Source organism: Terrapene carolina, unplaced genomic scaffold (genome assembly GCF_002925995.2).
Source record: "Terrapene carolina triunguis isolate 2854851 unplaced genomic scaffold, T_m_triunguis-2.0 Scaffold68, whole genome shotgun sequence".
NCBI classification, from domain to species: domain Eukaryota; kingdom Metazoa; phylum Chordata; order Testudines; family Emydidae; genus Terrapene; species Terrapene triunguis.
The window spans coordinates 1553913-1570008 of NW_020664419.1; the positions used below are offsets into that span (position 1 = coordinate 1553913).

The window sequence follows — 16096 nt, forward strand, 5'->3', positions numbered from 1 at the left end:
TGTGAAACCTTGACTTCATAGGCTCCTCTGAGATTCCATTCTACCCAGTGCTTAATTTATAATGAAAAAGGTGCCGGGGCTCAAGCAATTTTTTTACATTCAAAACTGACGCGGCAAGCCCAGAGGTGCCAGGGCTATGAACTGCCAAGCCTAGAGGTGCCAGGGCTCAGCCCTGGCAAACCCCGGCACAAATTAAGCACTGATTCTACCCATGTCCCACAAGATCGAAATCCAGCCATCAACCTCTTCAGCCTTTCTGAACAATGAGAAGCTGCAGAAGGCTGTAGACCCTGGGCCAGGCCTCAGCTGGTATACATCAGCATACCGTACCTGAAGTCAACAGAACCTTGCCAGTTTACATCAGGTGAGGATTTGGCCCCCTAGCTTTGAGTCAGGAGGAGAAATTGCAGAGGAGAAATTCTTTTTCAGATCAGAGCATAGCCTCCACAATTTCACAACTCAGGAAGCCTATGAAGCTTTTAGAGGGCAGCTGCCAAATATCTCGTTAGATTGGGGCTCCCTATCAGCCATAAAGGAGAACTCTGAGAGTGGGGCACCTGGTATCCTTTGCTCAGTAAGTGGGCATTCTGCTTGCCCTACAGCAATCAGTCTCCACCAGCTTAATACATATAATGCACTAAGAGCCCTTTAACTATATGATTTAGTGTGCAATAGTAAAAAAAAAAAAACCCATCTCGGCAAGACATAAAGGAAGACTCAGAGGCCTTGAAAAATGCATTGTATTCAGTGCTGTGTTTAATTCATGCTAGAAATCAGGTCACAACTTGTACCCTGTAATCTTCTGTCAACACTCCATAAATTACAGTCCCTCACCTAAAAATATACAACATGCCACTTTTCAAAGTTAAGTAACTCAGATGCCAATTTGCATTATTTAGGAAGAGGCCTGTAAACCACTTTTAAAGTCTAAGAATCTGAACATAAAAATTAAATATGACCATTTTTCCCTGGACTACAATCACTTAAAATAATTCTTACCAACTCCTTTTCCATTAGGTTTTCTAATAATGGATCCATTTTATGTTGGTCTTTATTTGAAATTTCCACTTCATACAAACTGAAGTAAATATCTTGATAACAGACTGGGAAGGAAACAAAGAGCACGTTATATTTAAATAACTGACTTAAATAAACCTCAGACATACAAAACAGAAATAAAAAAGTAGTACTACACATTGACCAGCATGATTAGTATTCAGAGAATGAAAATCCTGGGTTTTAAAAGAGTAAATACTGCAGAGATTTTCTAAACAGTTGCATGAATTCACATCACAGGAACAATCTACTGCTATCAGCAGTTTAAGAGGAAGTTCATGGTTGAAACACAGTAGCAGACAAAAGCAACTTAATGTATTTTCATTGATTTTGCAGCGCTTTGCGGAGTTGTCCAGAGGTATGTAGGATGCAATATAAAATACAACAAGTTGTCATAAAATGCTCATGAATGCTATCAACAACACCTATTTTATATCCTGGATTCCATACGCGGTCTAGTGGAACACAGACATTGGGCCCTATCTAACAGCTACTGAGGTCAATAGCAGAATTCCCCATTACAAATTAATGTTTAAATCTGTCATTCGGCATGGTAAAAATTGGTCGTAAGATTCCATAAACCATATCCTAATGGTTAAAATTCCATTCCAAAAGAAATATAAACTAACAGACCCAGGAACCCTTGAAAACAGGAACACATTTCTTCTTCACATTTGTTCTCCCTCCACCCACCCCATTGACTAGGGCAGAGGGAGAGAGAAAAGAAGAAATCCCTATGCGTATACTTTATACCACAGCGACAAGGGCAGTATAAATTACTAGTCTAGTCAATATCTTTTCTCTCCCCTTCCTAAATTTGCTCTGATATGAGGCTTCCTCACACTTGACTTAAAATGGTATCTTCCGAGCCTCTCCCAGAGCCCTGTGGATCTTCCCATTTAATTTCTCCCTCTCACGGACACCCAAAGTCACGGTAGCGCTCCCTTAGCAGACAGCTGGATGCTTCTCCCTGCAGACTCTGTTCTTTGGGCTTACCGAAGGTTGCTAGATTGTGCCATGAGGCCTGCACTTTGGCTGCTGAATGCCCCTTGCTGGCTCAGGAGCGAGTGACTATGGGTTTGATCAGGCAGCATGTAAAGTACCCTGAGATCAATGATAGATGAGGACACTCAACACTGTGCAGATTCAGGCTCTGAGTTTGGATAATTAACCGCAGAAGTATCTTGTGCTACCCTCTGTCACCCTATAAAAGGGGCTGCTTTAAAAGAAAACAAGCCACATATGAAAAATTATGAAATAATTACTCATTCATACTGTGAGTGATTGTACACGTACCTTCGTTTTTTGTGTAATTACTTTTTCCAAATGCAGCTTCCGGTAGCTTTTTTTTCAAATCAGACACGCCTATGATATATTTCATTTCCAGTTTGGCTGGCCTATCAAAAGAAGAGCAAAAGTGGTAAAGATTAAATATATGTATAGTTCTAACTCAAATGAGGAATCTAAGGGCTGGTCCACACTAAGCCCCCAGTTTGAACTAAGATACGCAACTTCAGCTACGTGAATAACGTAGCTGAAGTCGAAGTATCTTAGTTCGAACTTAAAGGTACTTACCGCGGGTCCACACGCGGCAGGCAGGCTCCCCCGTCGACTCCGCCTATTCCTCTCGCAGAGCAGGATTACCGGTGTCAACGGCGAGCACTTCCGGGATCGATTGATCACGTCTAGACAAGACGCGATAAATCGATCCCAGAAGATCGATTGCTTGCCGCCGAACCAGCAGGTAAGTATAGACGTACCCTAAGGTTATTATACCATTGTAAAACTGAAAAGTGGACAACTGCTCATTCCACTGAACCGAGCTCTGACATATGGCTTATTGTTTGCAGTGTTGTAGCTGTATTGGTCCCAGGATCTGAGAGAGCCAAGGTGGATGAGATAGTGTCTTTTATTGGACCAACTTCTCTCTCTTTCACCAACAGAAGCTGGTCCAATAAAAAGATATTACATCACCCACTTTGTCTCTCTCCTACTGATTATTGGCTCCCAGAGAAAAAATACTGAAGTAGACCTAACGGAATTAATTAGTTTCAATTGACAAAATAGAATAGTCTTCCCAAAAATTACTTTTTAAAAATAATACCAATTTATGGCTTCTTTGACTAGCTTGACAATGATGCCAAATGAGTAATAGTCTCCAAAGACCAAAGCAGACATCAGAAAGAATTAACAATCCTGGATGCAGGTGATGTCACCTAATAGTGAAGTGTCCAATCAGATGTCTCAAAAATAAAAGCATGTCCCTCATGAGGTAGAAACGGTTAGGATACAAAGCCACATGGATGCCTACTGCAGCAACAGAAAGCTGGCATTGTGTGTTCTGTACCAGACTTCGGCCGAGACCCACATCAAGTGGTCTCTACTGACCCAAAGGGACCTTAAACAGTGGCATGTTACTGCAAGTCATAGGGCATATGTTGGAAAGAACAGCTTTTGACCTGAAGAGTTATAGCCAGTATCCTTCCTGTCTGGATACTGGATAAGAACCTATGTAAAGCAGAAGACAATTTATTCTATTCTCTCCCACTTTAAAACTTTTTAAAAATAAGTTTTTTGCTTAGAGGCCAACACACACTCCCCACGAAATTCATAAAAACCACAGCAAACCTGGGAGGAAAGTATGATCAGAAGAAAATGAGTGACTAGCTAATCCCTAGCACCAAACAGACTACAAACCCTCTAACTTGTTAAATTCTTCACCGTTATCTAATTCTGATTAAATATTTTAAACACTTACTTTAATATCTTAGTCACCATTTCCCCAAGCTACAATTCAGCAGTTTGACTTTATTAGTATAACAACAAATCCTATTTGCCATAGGAAAAAGAAAAGGAAAAACCGGGAATAACGTATTGGGCTCAATACTCAAAACTAGACACCTCATGTAGCACAAGCAGAATATGCCCTTTCCCTGATGCAGCTCATTTTCCTCGCTGTGCCAGCTCATCTGGCAGCACGGGGGCGGGGAAGGGGGGGGCAGCATAGCCTGGGGAGGGGAGGGGAAGGAAGAGGGGGGGAGGGGAGAGGGGGGCAAGAGCAGCCACTGCTACCTCTGTGCATGGGAGGGAAGTAGGAGGAGCGGCAGCTCAGAAATGCTAGTGGTTGCTCTCCCCAAACACGCCCCCTGTGAAAGTTCAGGTGATAAGGGACAAAGAGACTCTTGATCATTACCTGTTAGGTTCACTCCCTCTGGGGCACCTGGCATTGGCCACTGTCGGAAGACAGGATACTGGGCTAGATGGACCTTTGGTCTGACCCAGTACGGCCGTTCTTATGTTCTAAGGGGAGTCCATGTAGGGTGACCAGATAGCAAGTGTGAAAAATCAGGACAGTTTTTTGGGGTGGGGGTTTATAGTTGCCTATATAAGACAAAGCCCCTAATATTGGAATGGTCCCGATAATATCAGGCTGTCTGGTCATCCTAAGCCGATGTAAGGGAGTAAGAGGGGCTCCTTACCCCCCTAAGCAGGGGTGCAGCTGAGTTTATGACTGAGCCTTTAGCTTTTACATCTGCTTGAAGCTGGAAACTGCCTTTCTAGCTAAGGTGCCAAAGGCTACATCTGTGATTCCCAGCATCAGTGTCAATAAAGCCTCAAATTGTGCTTTTTTCCATTTCACTCTGCGGCTACCCAAGCATTAAAAAAAGGGAAAATATACTTATACTTACAGTTGGGCTGGAATCCCAGCACTATATGGGGACCTAAGGGCTATATCACACAATAGGTGCCCCTGGATAGAAAGCTGCCCTCTCCATGGGCAATAATATACTAAAAATAAAATTAGAAAAAGAATTGTCATGTGAAAATGAAAACAATGCAAATAAAGCTACACTTAAATACAACTTTTCAAACCAACAAGAGGTTCTCTTACCTTTATTTTCAAGTTCAATTCTAGAGAAAAAAGGGCAAGGGAGGGGGGGAGAAAAGAAGAATTCTTAAAAATGGTCAAGGAAAAGTGGCACGTGACTGAATGTTGTACAATAATGTAAAGTCGCTTACATTCTTTTATGATTTAATGTTGACATTATTTTAGGTTCCGTGTACTGAAAGGCTATTATTACATAGGGACAGATCTGTCTCGGGCGTTCAACAACACTGTCACTGGAAAATTCATATACGTAATACTGGAAAGAAAAAAAAGGAAAAACAGATGAAAGAGAATGACTTCATTCAGCAGTGCCTTAATGCCGTCCTTCATCCCACCCCCATCTCACATTAAGTTTAGAAATATTTCTTCAAGCCGTCTCTTCGTTGCCAGCCACTGTACCTGACTCAATTCGAAGGCCTGAAAATGACTAGTCTCCAAGGAAATATTGTTTATATTCACAGAGATGTGGCAGTCATAGCCAGGAGTCGGATTGGTGTAATTCGCCGTGTAATTCTCTGGCACGAACTTGACCTTTCCCTGTGACAAACACATTTGCCAAAAAATAACGCTGGTAAAAATACTTTAAACAGAAGCAAACCACCCGCGAATTTGAAGATAACTTTGCCATCCTTCCCAGAATCTCAAAGGTCTCTATAAAAGGTGTTGCATGCACATCCTCCACAACTCCCTGAAAGAGGGAGACCAACTAATCGATCTCCACATCGGGGTCCTGCTAAGCAAGACAAGCAGATGGTGGGGAGACAGGGAGCCTATGTCCTCCACCGCACACTCGTTGCGGTGAGTGCAGGGGCGAAGAACCAGAAACAGGGCACTGGGGGCAATCTGGGGCTGTGTGGGGTGGAGGGGGGCTGGGGTTAGAGAGCCTGGCTCAAAGCGTGGGTGGATTGCTGGGAGCCTTGGGAGTGGCAAGGAACTTGGAGCTGCCTTTCCCACTCTGCTCTCCTATTTCCATACCCCCCCCCCCCACCGCTCTGCCACCAATGCCCCACCGCTGCCACCACCACCTCCCTGCTGCCAGGAGGGCTCAGAGAATGCTGGCCAAGCACCACCTGGAGAACCACAGAGAGGGGAGGCAAGAGAGGATGCCTGAAATCCAGCACCACAGCAGCGCCCAGTGGGCAGGAGGACAAACTTCAAACTGCTGGGCCGCAGGCCCAGCCAGATATGTGACACTGTAACAGGGCTGCAAGCTTGCGTGACATGCATAGGCGCCGACTCCGTGGGTGCTCCGGGGCTGGAGCTCCCATGGGGAAAAATTGCTGGGTGCTCTGCACCCACCGGCAGCTCCCCGCCCCCCCGCCCAGCTCACCTCCGCCTCAGTCTCTTCTCCTGAGCGTGCCTCGTGCCCACTTTTCCCCCCTAGCTCCCAGCGCTTGCACCACGAAACAGCTGTTTCGCACAGCAAGCGCTGGGAGGGAGGGGGAACATGGCGCGCTCGGGGGAAGAGGCGGGGCCGGGGCAGGGATTTGAGGAGAAGTCCAATGGGGCATGGAGTGGGCAGAGTTGGGGCAGGGACTTTGGGGAAGGGGTTGGAATAGGGGCGGGGCAGGGGTGGAGTTGGGGCAAGGCCTGGGGTGGGGGGCGCGAGCAGCCACTGGCGCCGGGAAAAGTTGGCGCCTATGGTGACACGGCTGCCGGATGGATCAGTGTCACGGCAGATGCTTAACATTTGGAAGTGATGTAATTCTGCCTTTGGATAGGAGTATATGTGCAGCTCCAATCAGCTTCCATGGAAGCCCCATCTTTGCACCTGCCTAGGAGCCGGACCTGCTGGCTGCTTCCGGGGCACAGCGCGGTGCCCCAGGACAGGCAGGCAGCCTGCCTTAGTCCCGCTGCGCCGCTGAGAGGGAGCCGCCCAAGGTAAGCCTGCACCCCAACCCCGAGCCCCAACTCCCTGCCTCAGCCCTGAGCCCCCCCTGCACCCCAAACCCCTCATCCTCGGCCCCACCCCAAAGCCCGCACCCCCAGCCCTGAGCTCCTTCCCAAACCCGGAACCCCCTCTTGCACCCCAAACACCTCGTCCCTGGGCCAACCCCAGAGCCCGCACCCCCAGCCCAGAGCCCTCACCCCCCCTGAACCCCAACCCACTACCCTGAGCCCCCCCAAACCCAGAGCCCCCTCCTGCACCCCAGAGCCTGCACCCTCAGGCCAGAGCCCTCACCCCCCTGCACCTCAACCCCCTGCCCCAGCCCAGAGCCCCCTCCTGCACCCTGAACCCCTCATCCCCGGCCCCACCCCAGAGCCCTCACCCCTCCCACACCCCAACCTCCTGCCTCAACCTGCAGTCCCCTCCCACATTCCGAATCCCTTGGCCCCACCCCCCAGCCTGGAGCCCCCTCCTATACCCCAAATCCCTCATCCCCAGCCCCACCCCAGAGCCCGCACCCCCAACCAGAGCCCTCACCCCCCCCACACCGTAACTACCAGTCCCAGCCCGAAGCCCCCTCCCACACCCTGAACTCCTCATTTCTGGCCCCCCCCGGAGCCCACACCCCCATTTAGAGTCCTCACCCCCTCCCGCACCCCAACCCCCTGCCCCACCCCAGTGAAAGTGAGTGACGGTGGGGGAGAGTGAGCCACCGAGGGAGGGGGAATGTAGTGACTGGGGGGCGGGTCCTCAGGGAAGGGGCGGGGCAGAGCCTCGGGGAAGGGCGGGGCTAGGGCGTTCAGTTTTGTTCCAACAGAAAGTTGGCAACCCTAGTAGTAAATAATGCATCGTGGAACAAATACTGAAAGCCTTTCTCAGATGAAACCCTCAGTGATATCCACGCTTCTGGAGTAATATCAAGGCGCTCTTTGATCTCATACTTTCATGGTGCCCCGTGCCCCTAATCAATATGTACTAAATACCCTGGATTCCAAAAAAAGATATCAATATAGTATTGATTTTATATCATATCAATATTACGACAACACACCAATATTAACATTTTTGTCTTGCCTGCTGCTCTATGGGAACTTTCATTAACTAGTCTGTGGGGGAAAAAAAAAGATTTGAGTTTTACCTTAATTAGTTTAAAAATTACAATACAGCCAGATTTTCCATGATACCAGGGCCTTGGATGAAGGCAGTCTGAGTACTTGGAAACATAAGCCCCTTTAAAAAAATAAAATAAAAATATATTTAATATTCTTTTGGGAATTCTGGATTATAAATAATGACTAAATAAGAAAATCCCGATGAAAAACATTTTAGTATTATACTGTATGATTTGTTTTTTGAGTAAAACCTTAATTTTGAGCCTAAGCTACCTGAAAGTGTCCCTTTGTCCCCTGAAAAGGGTTCTTAAAGGACTGAAACTGTGACGGCTCAGTGTTTGCTATTGTAGATTGTGGGCTCTGCATTATATTGTTTGTATGATACCCAAGCATACCATTAAGACCGCACGATTACTTCGCCCCCCTCCCAAGACCCTCAAGCCTCACAGGAGATGTGTATGTTATAAGATTTTCCAAGTCAGAAGTGTTTAAATACATTTCAAAGTTAAAATTAAGGGCTATGGATTTATTTTAGATATGACTGGTTACAATGCACCTCATGCACTACCAAATTTAGGGCCTACTCCTGTGAGTAGTCCTACTGACTTAGTAGGAGTACTTACAGTACGCGTTTGCAGGATCGGGACACTCTATGGTGAAACCTGAGGAAAGGTCAGAAAGAGCTGCTTATGTTGGCCTAGCGTTGAGAGGGTTAATACATGCTGGGGTTATCAATTTGGAATTTACATAAGTAGGAGAGCTCAGACCAGATGTAATATGTGGTGTTTTCTGAGGGCTTCTTTTTATTCAGCTTTCACCTGGGTTAACTAAAGCGGGACAGTCTGTGGTTCAGACCCGATTACAACCACACCTTCCTACGCCTTCTCTGTAACCTCTACATGCCCCTCAACTTCCAGATAACATAACTCTAAAGTATTTCATGATACAAGGGAGCTTTATGTGAAAGTCAGCACCTCCTATCCCCTTTCTCTGTGGGGAAAATCCAACAGTGCTTACAACCAAAAACACAGATAGCTACCAGCAACAGTCAAAAACGATATCTTCCAGTTCATTGGCTGCATTTATCCCTTGATTTCCATATACAAAGGGGTGGCAAGGGAAGGGAGTGAGATTAGGTGTTTCAATTCATATAGGCAACAATTTCTTGGCAGCTGCTAGTGTACACAACATCAGAAAAAAATGAAACCACAACATATCTTGAATTACTTTCAATAGAAGGAATTATGTACAAAAATATTAGGTCAAGCAGGAGAAAAAACACTAAGAAATTAAAATATTTCAGACACTTTCTATTTTAGCATTGCTTTCATGTAGCCCCCTTCCCGCAAAAAAACAAAAATGCATGTTTAAATTCTCAGAAATGTGTGTGTGATTCACTGCCACACGACTTCAGTTTTACGCCCGTTTGATTCCACTGATTCCAGAATGTACGATTCCTGAGCAAGGAGGTGTAGTTACAATAATATCACTTTCAGTGGAACCAAAAATCTATTTCGGCTCCCTGATACCAATAATAAAAGTAGTTTAAAACAAAAGATACAATGCTAACAAATATGTCGCCTTAGTTTCAAATTTTAAGTCAACTTCTCAGAGTGTCAAGTATCAGATCTCCAGACTGATTCTGGCCTGCATATTTATACCTGCCTCTGGAAATTTCCACCACATGCGACTGACGAAGTGGGTATTCACCCACGAAAGCTCATGCTCCAATACGTCTGTTAGTCTATAAGGTGCCACAGGACTCTTTGTTGCTTTTCTCAGGGTGGTTTTTTTGTTTGTTTGTTTGTTTGAACTTGAAAATGTAAAATTGATGTAAGCCTCTGAATTATGCATTTGATCAGCTATACAGTTGGGTGTGTAAAACAAGTTACAAATATCAGTGGCCCTAATAATCTAGATTTGCTTGTACTATTTTACTTTATAGTGAACAAAATGTCATAAAAGTTCATTTGTATGTTTCTTTTCAAGAAACTGCTTGCAGTTCATTATAACAAGTCAGATATTTTCCCCCTCTGTACTTAAATCTTACCTTTCGCTGGATCACCTAGCGTGGTAAGGGATCTGGTGTTTATTCGAAGTCCACTCTGACACACCGCTTTTGCCTTCAAAATAAGTTATAGCCTCATTTATTTATTTTAAAGATAAGATGTTTAGCTATCATGTCACTATTACAACACTTAGCAAACATACTTTCAGTTAATAAATGTATTTAAGTAGTGCAAAAAAGTTAATTATTTTCACATCCACAAGACACTTATGATCTGAATATAATTACGGACAGATCCAATGTTCATTGAAGTCAGGGGAAAGAGTGCCCTAAATGCTGAGAGCCACTTATCAGGTCTGGCTATGACATTTAATGAACATTTTATATTCATGCAACACACAATGCTTTGGAAATTTTTGGAAAATTCCACCCCCTCAGAAAAGTCTTGGCAGACAGATGGCTGACGTCTTGCACTTTCTTAATCTTCTAGCACTTTACTTCCACAACCTACAGAGTTTCTTCAAAAGGATGCTTGTAAACTCCTGTTTTCTGTCACTGAGGTTCTTTTTCATTCTAAATGTATCTGAGCTGTTTTGCTCATGTCTAAACTAGACTGTAAATTCACTGGGGGAGGGAAAATGCCTTTCCCTCTGTTTGCACAGTCTGTCAGCACTCAAATAATAACAACAACAATAGAGTTTTTAAAAAAGATCAGGAGTCATTGTCAAATCCTTTTTATCAGATAAATTCTCCTCTGAGTTATTTATACAGCAATGATCACAATGAAGAGGCAGTGCAGATTACAAAGAGAAACTAAACCATTTAAGAATAATTCTGATGGACTTCCTTGGGGAGGAGCCTCTTTGAAAATGAAAGTACTCAAAGATGCAGCATCTCAATATGTTATGCTGAACAACTTTTCCACGTTACCTCTCTTTCACTATCAAACAGAAGAAATGCATAGGTCTCGTCAAGTTCCTCCTTGGTATAGCCACTCGCTTCCTTTTCTTGGCTAAAAGTTTTGTACTGTAGAAGACACAAAAAGGCTGCTTCTTTTATATATTCCAAGTACTAGACTCATATTAATATTGTGACACAGGGAATATTATGCATTTATATAGCGCATTTCATTTAAAGATCTTAAAGTGCTTTACAAACATTAACTAAAGGTAACTAAAATGCTTTTTTCTTTAATTTAAAAAAAAAGCATTTAAGGTCTTACAGTCTTGAAAGCATACATACTTAATATGTATTAATAATTATATTTTATAAATCAAAATATGGTAGTTAATAATTAGTTCCTCCTTTATTTATGTAGCAAGACCCAAGTTCAGGGTCTGTGATTTCCCTACAAATATCAGTGACATCACTAACACCCAAAGCAATGCAAGGAAACATCTACCTGCACTGTTTAGATGCTAGTAAGATGCACAACTGCTGGGGCAGGGGAAACAAATCATGGAATGCCTAAAAAGCCTTTCAACACAAGTATTTATAGACTCAAAGACTTTAAGGCCAGAAGGGACCATCATGATCATCTAGTCTGACCTCCTGCCCCTGTACACGGAAGGCCACAGAACTTTGCGCACCCATCCCTGTAATAGACCCATAACCTCTGGTTGAGTTACTGAAGTCATCAAATCATGATTTAAAGACTTCAAGTTACAGAGAATCCACCATTTACACTATTTTAAACCTGCAAGTGACTCGAGCCTCATGCTGCAGAGGAAGGTAAACAGCCCTCTGGGTTTCTGCCAATCTGACCCAGGAGAAAATTCCTTCCTGACCCCAAATATGATGATCAGTTAGACCCTGAGCATGTGGGCAAGACCCAGCAGCAGTGTATTTGTATTATTTGTTCATCTCTTCATCATAGTCTGTTAATTGCTTGAGGCCTTTTTTATTATTATTAAAAGAATTGCAGCAGTACATTTTTTACCCTCGCAACTTCCATGTGATGTAGGCATATGCTATATCCGTTTCACAGAAGGGGAAACTGAGGCACGGGGCAGTTGGAATACTGTATAGCCTAGGAGTCTTGGCTTCCAGTCCCCTGCTCTAAACACACTCCCTCTCTGGGACATAAAACATATTTAAAATGGACAGAATTCAAACTGACCTGCTTAAACTAAAACATTTCCCAGGTCTAAGCAAACCAAAACAAAGAATTCTTCATTCTTGCCCCTTTACAGAAATGGTGTGAAGGTTTTGTATCCAGTATTAAAATTTCTTTCACGACTTGCTATCTGGACATGTAATCACTGACGAATCATGCAGCAGGCCAGCTGATCTACCCCACTTCTTAGCGCTCAAAGTATGCGCAGGGTTTGAAGGGAAATCCAGGGGATTGTTGAAGTCCCCCTGATGTTCCAGACTGACAGCACTTTTAAAGGGTGAAACTATGAGAGAGTGGCTTTAACAGACAAGCGTAGGGTGACCAGACGTCCCGATTTTATCGGGACTGTCCCGATAGTTACTTGTTTGTCCCGTGTCCCAACCGATGTTTGGTCGGGACACTGGACAAAGAAGCAATTTTTGCCCTCCGCTCCGGCTCGCGCCCCCTCCCCCCAGCCTCGACTCTGCCCCTTTCTTCCCCCATTGGATAGCTCCCCAAATCCCCGCCCCGGCCCCGCCTCTTCCCCACGCACGCGGCTTGCGCGCCGATCAGCTGTATGGCGGCGGCGCAAGCGCTGGAGGGAGGCTGGACACCAGCGTGTGTGGCGCGGCCGCCATGAAGATTAAGAAGGTGGTGCGGTGCAGCAGCTGCGCCTGGAGGCCAGCGGAGGAGGGATGTGTGGAGGGAGGAGGGTCGGGCAGTTGCTCCGAGTCCGCGCCTCTCTCTTGGCGCGGCGGCTGTGGGGGGTCCGGGGTGCAGGCGCTGTAACCCGAAACCTCCCTCCCGTGAGTGGAGCGAAGGCGGCGGGGGAAGAAGGAAGCGGCTCGGCTCGGCAGTCCCACACACACTCTCGGCCCCGGGTGTGTTCTCGCTGCCCCCTGCTCCTGCGGCCTTCCCGGCCCCAACCCCCGGGACTTTGCCTCTTGCACCAGCTTTTTGTGCGGAGGAGGGACAACCCCGTGCCGGGAGGGAGGCTGGCTTTTAGGGCAGAGGAGCAGCCGAGCGCTGCACCTCTGATTGCAGAGCCGGGGGGCCCAGCTAGCGGCTGCAAAGGGTTGCAGCGGGGCGGGGGGCACGCTCTGGTGGCTTTTTTTTTTTTTTTTTTGTTGCACCACCCGGCGTCCCGATATTTCATCTTTGGCATCTGGTCACCCTAGACAAGTGTGGCTGTGCCTACTCTAGCGATTTTCTCAAAATCTCCTAACGGTGCATTACCATTGGTGGTATCAGTAGCAGGAGGCAAGGAACAGTTATTTTTACCACTGTCTCATCTGTTTATTCTTGGAGAAGGTTTAGGGGACAGGATAGTTAAATGCTGGTGCCCAGTCGACACGACTCTCCTACCATTAGAGAACAAGGAAAACTGCACTGCATCTGTTCACATTTGGAAGGATTTCTTCACTGGCATCTGAGCTAACACTTCATTTGAAAGCATGGTTTGACTCCCCAGTAGAAAGCACAGGAGTGTGTTTGTCAAGGCTTGTGAGAACCCTGGTCCAGGTGTACAAAGGGACTTGCTCAGCATTGCATTGGGGGAAGGATAGCTCAGTGGTTTGAGCATTGGCCTGCTAAACCCAGGCTGGTGAGTTCAGTCATTGAGGGGGCCATTTAGGGCTCTGGGGCAAAAATCTGTCTGGGGATTGGTCCTGCTTTGAGCAGGGAGTTGGACTAGATGACCTCCTGAGGTCCCTTCCAACCTTGATATTCTATGATTCTTTCTACTGGCCAAATGCAATTATGGGTGTTTATAGTTTGATTATATAGATTTGATCTTCATATATTATTCTTTTAAAACAAATTTATTTCAGTGCCAGGGCTTTGGAGCTGTGCTCCGGCTCCGCTCCAGCTCCAGGCAAAAACCTGCAGCTCCACTGCTCCAGAGCTGCTCTGCGCTCCAGCTCCAGGCTCCACTCCAAAGCCCTATTTCAGGCTTCTTCCTTTTTTCCAGTGATTTAGTATTTGTATAACTCCAACACAGGATGCTTTCAATTGAGCCCCATGCTACAGAAAATGGTACCAGAGCCTAAGTGATCAGGCAGGGAGCTAATTTTTTCATATTGCTTTTCTTTTCTCATGGAATTGATTTATTAGATCTCCTTAAAAATTGTGGGAGGAGAGAAAAGATTTAAGATGAGATCGCAAGTTAGAAAAGCAGTAGGCTGAATATCACGCTTTCGTTTTTGTACTTACGCCCAAGTGTGACTGCAGCATTGAAGACGGTTTGATCTGATTTTAAAATAAACGCGGATGTTTGCTAAATTATTGTTAAATAGCAAATGAACTGATTTCTAGTTTAGGAGTCCATGACTGGGATTCCCAGGCTACAATAATATAAATAATAATATTAATCTAAAAAAGAAACTGTTGTTAGGTTGACAAAAGAATTCTGCCGGCAACCTAGCTGCGCCTACAATGGGGGCTAGGTCGATCTAACTAGGTCACAGAGGGCATAAGGCCATAAGAATGGCCCTACTGGGTCAGACCAAAGGTCCATCTAGGCCAGTATCCTGTCTTCCGACAGTGGCCAATGCCAGGTGCCCCAGAGGGAATGAACAGAACAGGTCATCGTCAAGTGATCCATCCCCTGTCACTCAGTCCCATTTCTGGCAAACAGATATTTTTTCACAACCCTGAGCCATATGGCCAGGTTGACCTAAGATTTAGGTGTAGAGCAGGCCCCTCAGAGCCTTGGACTACCTACATCAATGGAAAACCCCTTCCATCAATATAGGAAACGTCTACACTCTACAGCGTAGCTGTGCCACTCTAATGCAGTGTGACAGCGTCAGAGCGGCCTAAGCCTGATTTGGCAATCATCCCCATGCGAGTCCAGTTGAGGAGATAATTGGCTAAGGACAGGATGTTTAACCAGTTAACAAGGCGATTCAGCTCCTCAGCTGAGGACAGTTAAAAGAGAGACAGGAAGAGGAAAGAACAGGGAGGGGTAGACAGGAAGGAAGAGCCAGTGAAGCCCAGGATCTCAGGAGGTGAGGTCTCTTCCTTCCCCTCTATCACCCACCCCCCTGCTTAGAGGGAATGTAAAAGTTTTATGTTGTTGGAGGGACAAGGACTTGTCTACCGTAAATAAAGCACTTGGTGTTGAACTTGCCACTGGGGTACATGAGCACTGCTTGCAGAGAGGAATCCAGGGTGAGGGAACCCTGCCCTGTGACGTGTTGACTAAGATTTCAGCTCTATTTTTAGTTAATGACAACAGAAGCACTGGTTCCTGGGGGCTCAGAGAAAAGAGTCATCTGCAGTCTTCAAAGAATACAGCCTCAAGCACAATACAGATGAAGACGGTACTGGAACGCCAGGGCCAGGATAAAAGGAGAGACATCCTGATTTAACTTGGGGCTCAAGTCAGCGTGAAGCAGCTCATGCTCCATACGAAAAGCCCTATAAGCAGCAAGCATCGCATTAGCATTTCAACCAGTCCTGAGGGCCCCCCATGACTTGTAGAGGAGGCCCTGCAGCTGCAGGTTTGGCAGCCTTTATTCCACAGTCAAAGGAAGGAGCGGGGTGAGGAGCAGAAGGGTCAAGAAGAGAAAAGAAAGAAAATGCTCGACTCATTTAGGAATTGTAAATTGGGCAAAGGTCACAATGGGATGTATAAATTAACTGAACGCTGGAAACGAAAGAATCAAACATCTGCCACAAATGGCAGGCAAAAAAAAACAATGGAACAGAACAGAACCCTGGAAGACATGGAAGGAATTCCCTCCTTTGCAAAACCTTTAACTAAACCCCTCGCCCACGAAACATACCTCCTTTAAAAAGACATCATTATTCACCAAAGTCACTCGACTGTACTGAAAGCCATTCCGAGATGTGGAATCCAAATATGAGTTATGCAGCACTGAAACTGCTGTCTGGTAAAGGGAACTTGAATCCACTGGCATTTGGTGAAAAGCTGTAAGTAAAACAAGAAAGAAGTGAAAATATTCATGAAGACAATATGTGTACACAGATCACCACAAGAGTCCCTTCGGATTTTGGTAGCAGCTGAGCAAAACAATAACAAACA

At 45.5% G+C, this 16096-nt stretch overlaps 1 protein-coding gene across 1 annotated transcript in view; it reads right to left on the minus strand.

Annotated features, from left to right (window-relative positions):
- TASOR2 (transcription activation suppressor family member 2) overlaps positions 1-16096 on the minus strand; it is a 67283-nt gene that overhangs the window by 34443 nt on the left and 16744 nt on the right. Inside the window, exons 2-11 of the mRNA XM_026648587.2 lie at positions 15837-15982; positions 10884-10979; positions 9996-10068; positions 7972-8063; positions 5345-5482; positions 5077-5201; positions 4949-4968; positions 4746-4845; positions 2353-2453; positions 1000-1103 (exon numbers count right to left, since the gene is read on the minus strand). Of these exons, the coding sequence (XP_026504372.1) occupies positions 1000-1103; positions 2353-2453; positions 4746-4845; positions 4949-4968; positions 5077-5201; positions 5345-5482; positions 7972-8063; positions 9996-10068; positions 10884-10979; positions 15837-15982 (995 nt within the window). The remainder of the gene's footprint in view (positions 1-999; positions 1104-2352; positions 2454-4745; positions 4846-4948; positions 4969-5076; positions 5202-5344; positions 5483-7971; positions 8064-9995; positions 10069-10883; positions 10980-15836; positions 15983-16096) is intronic.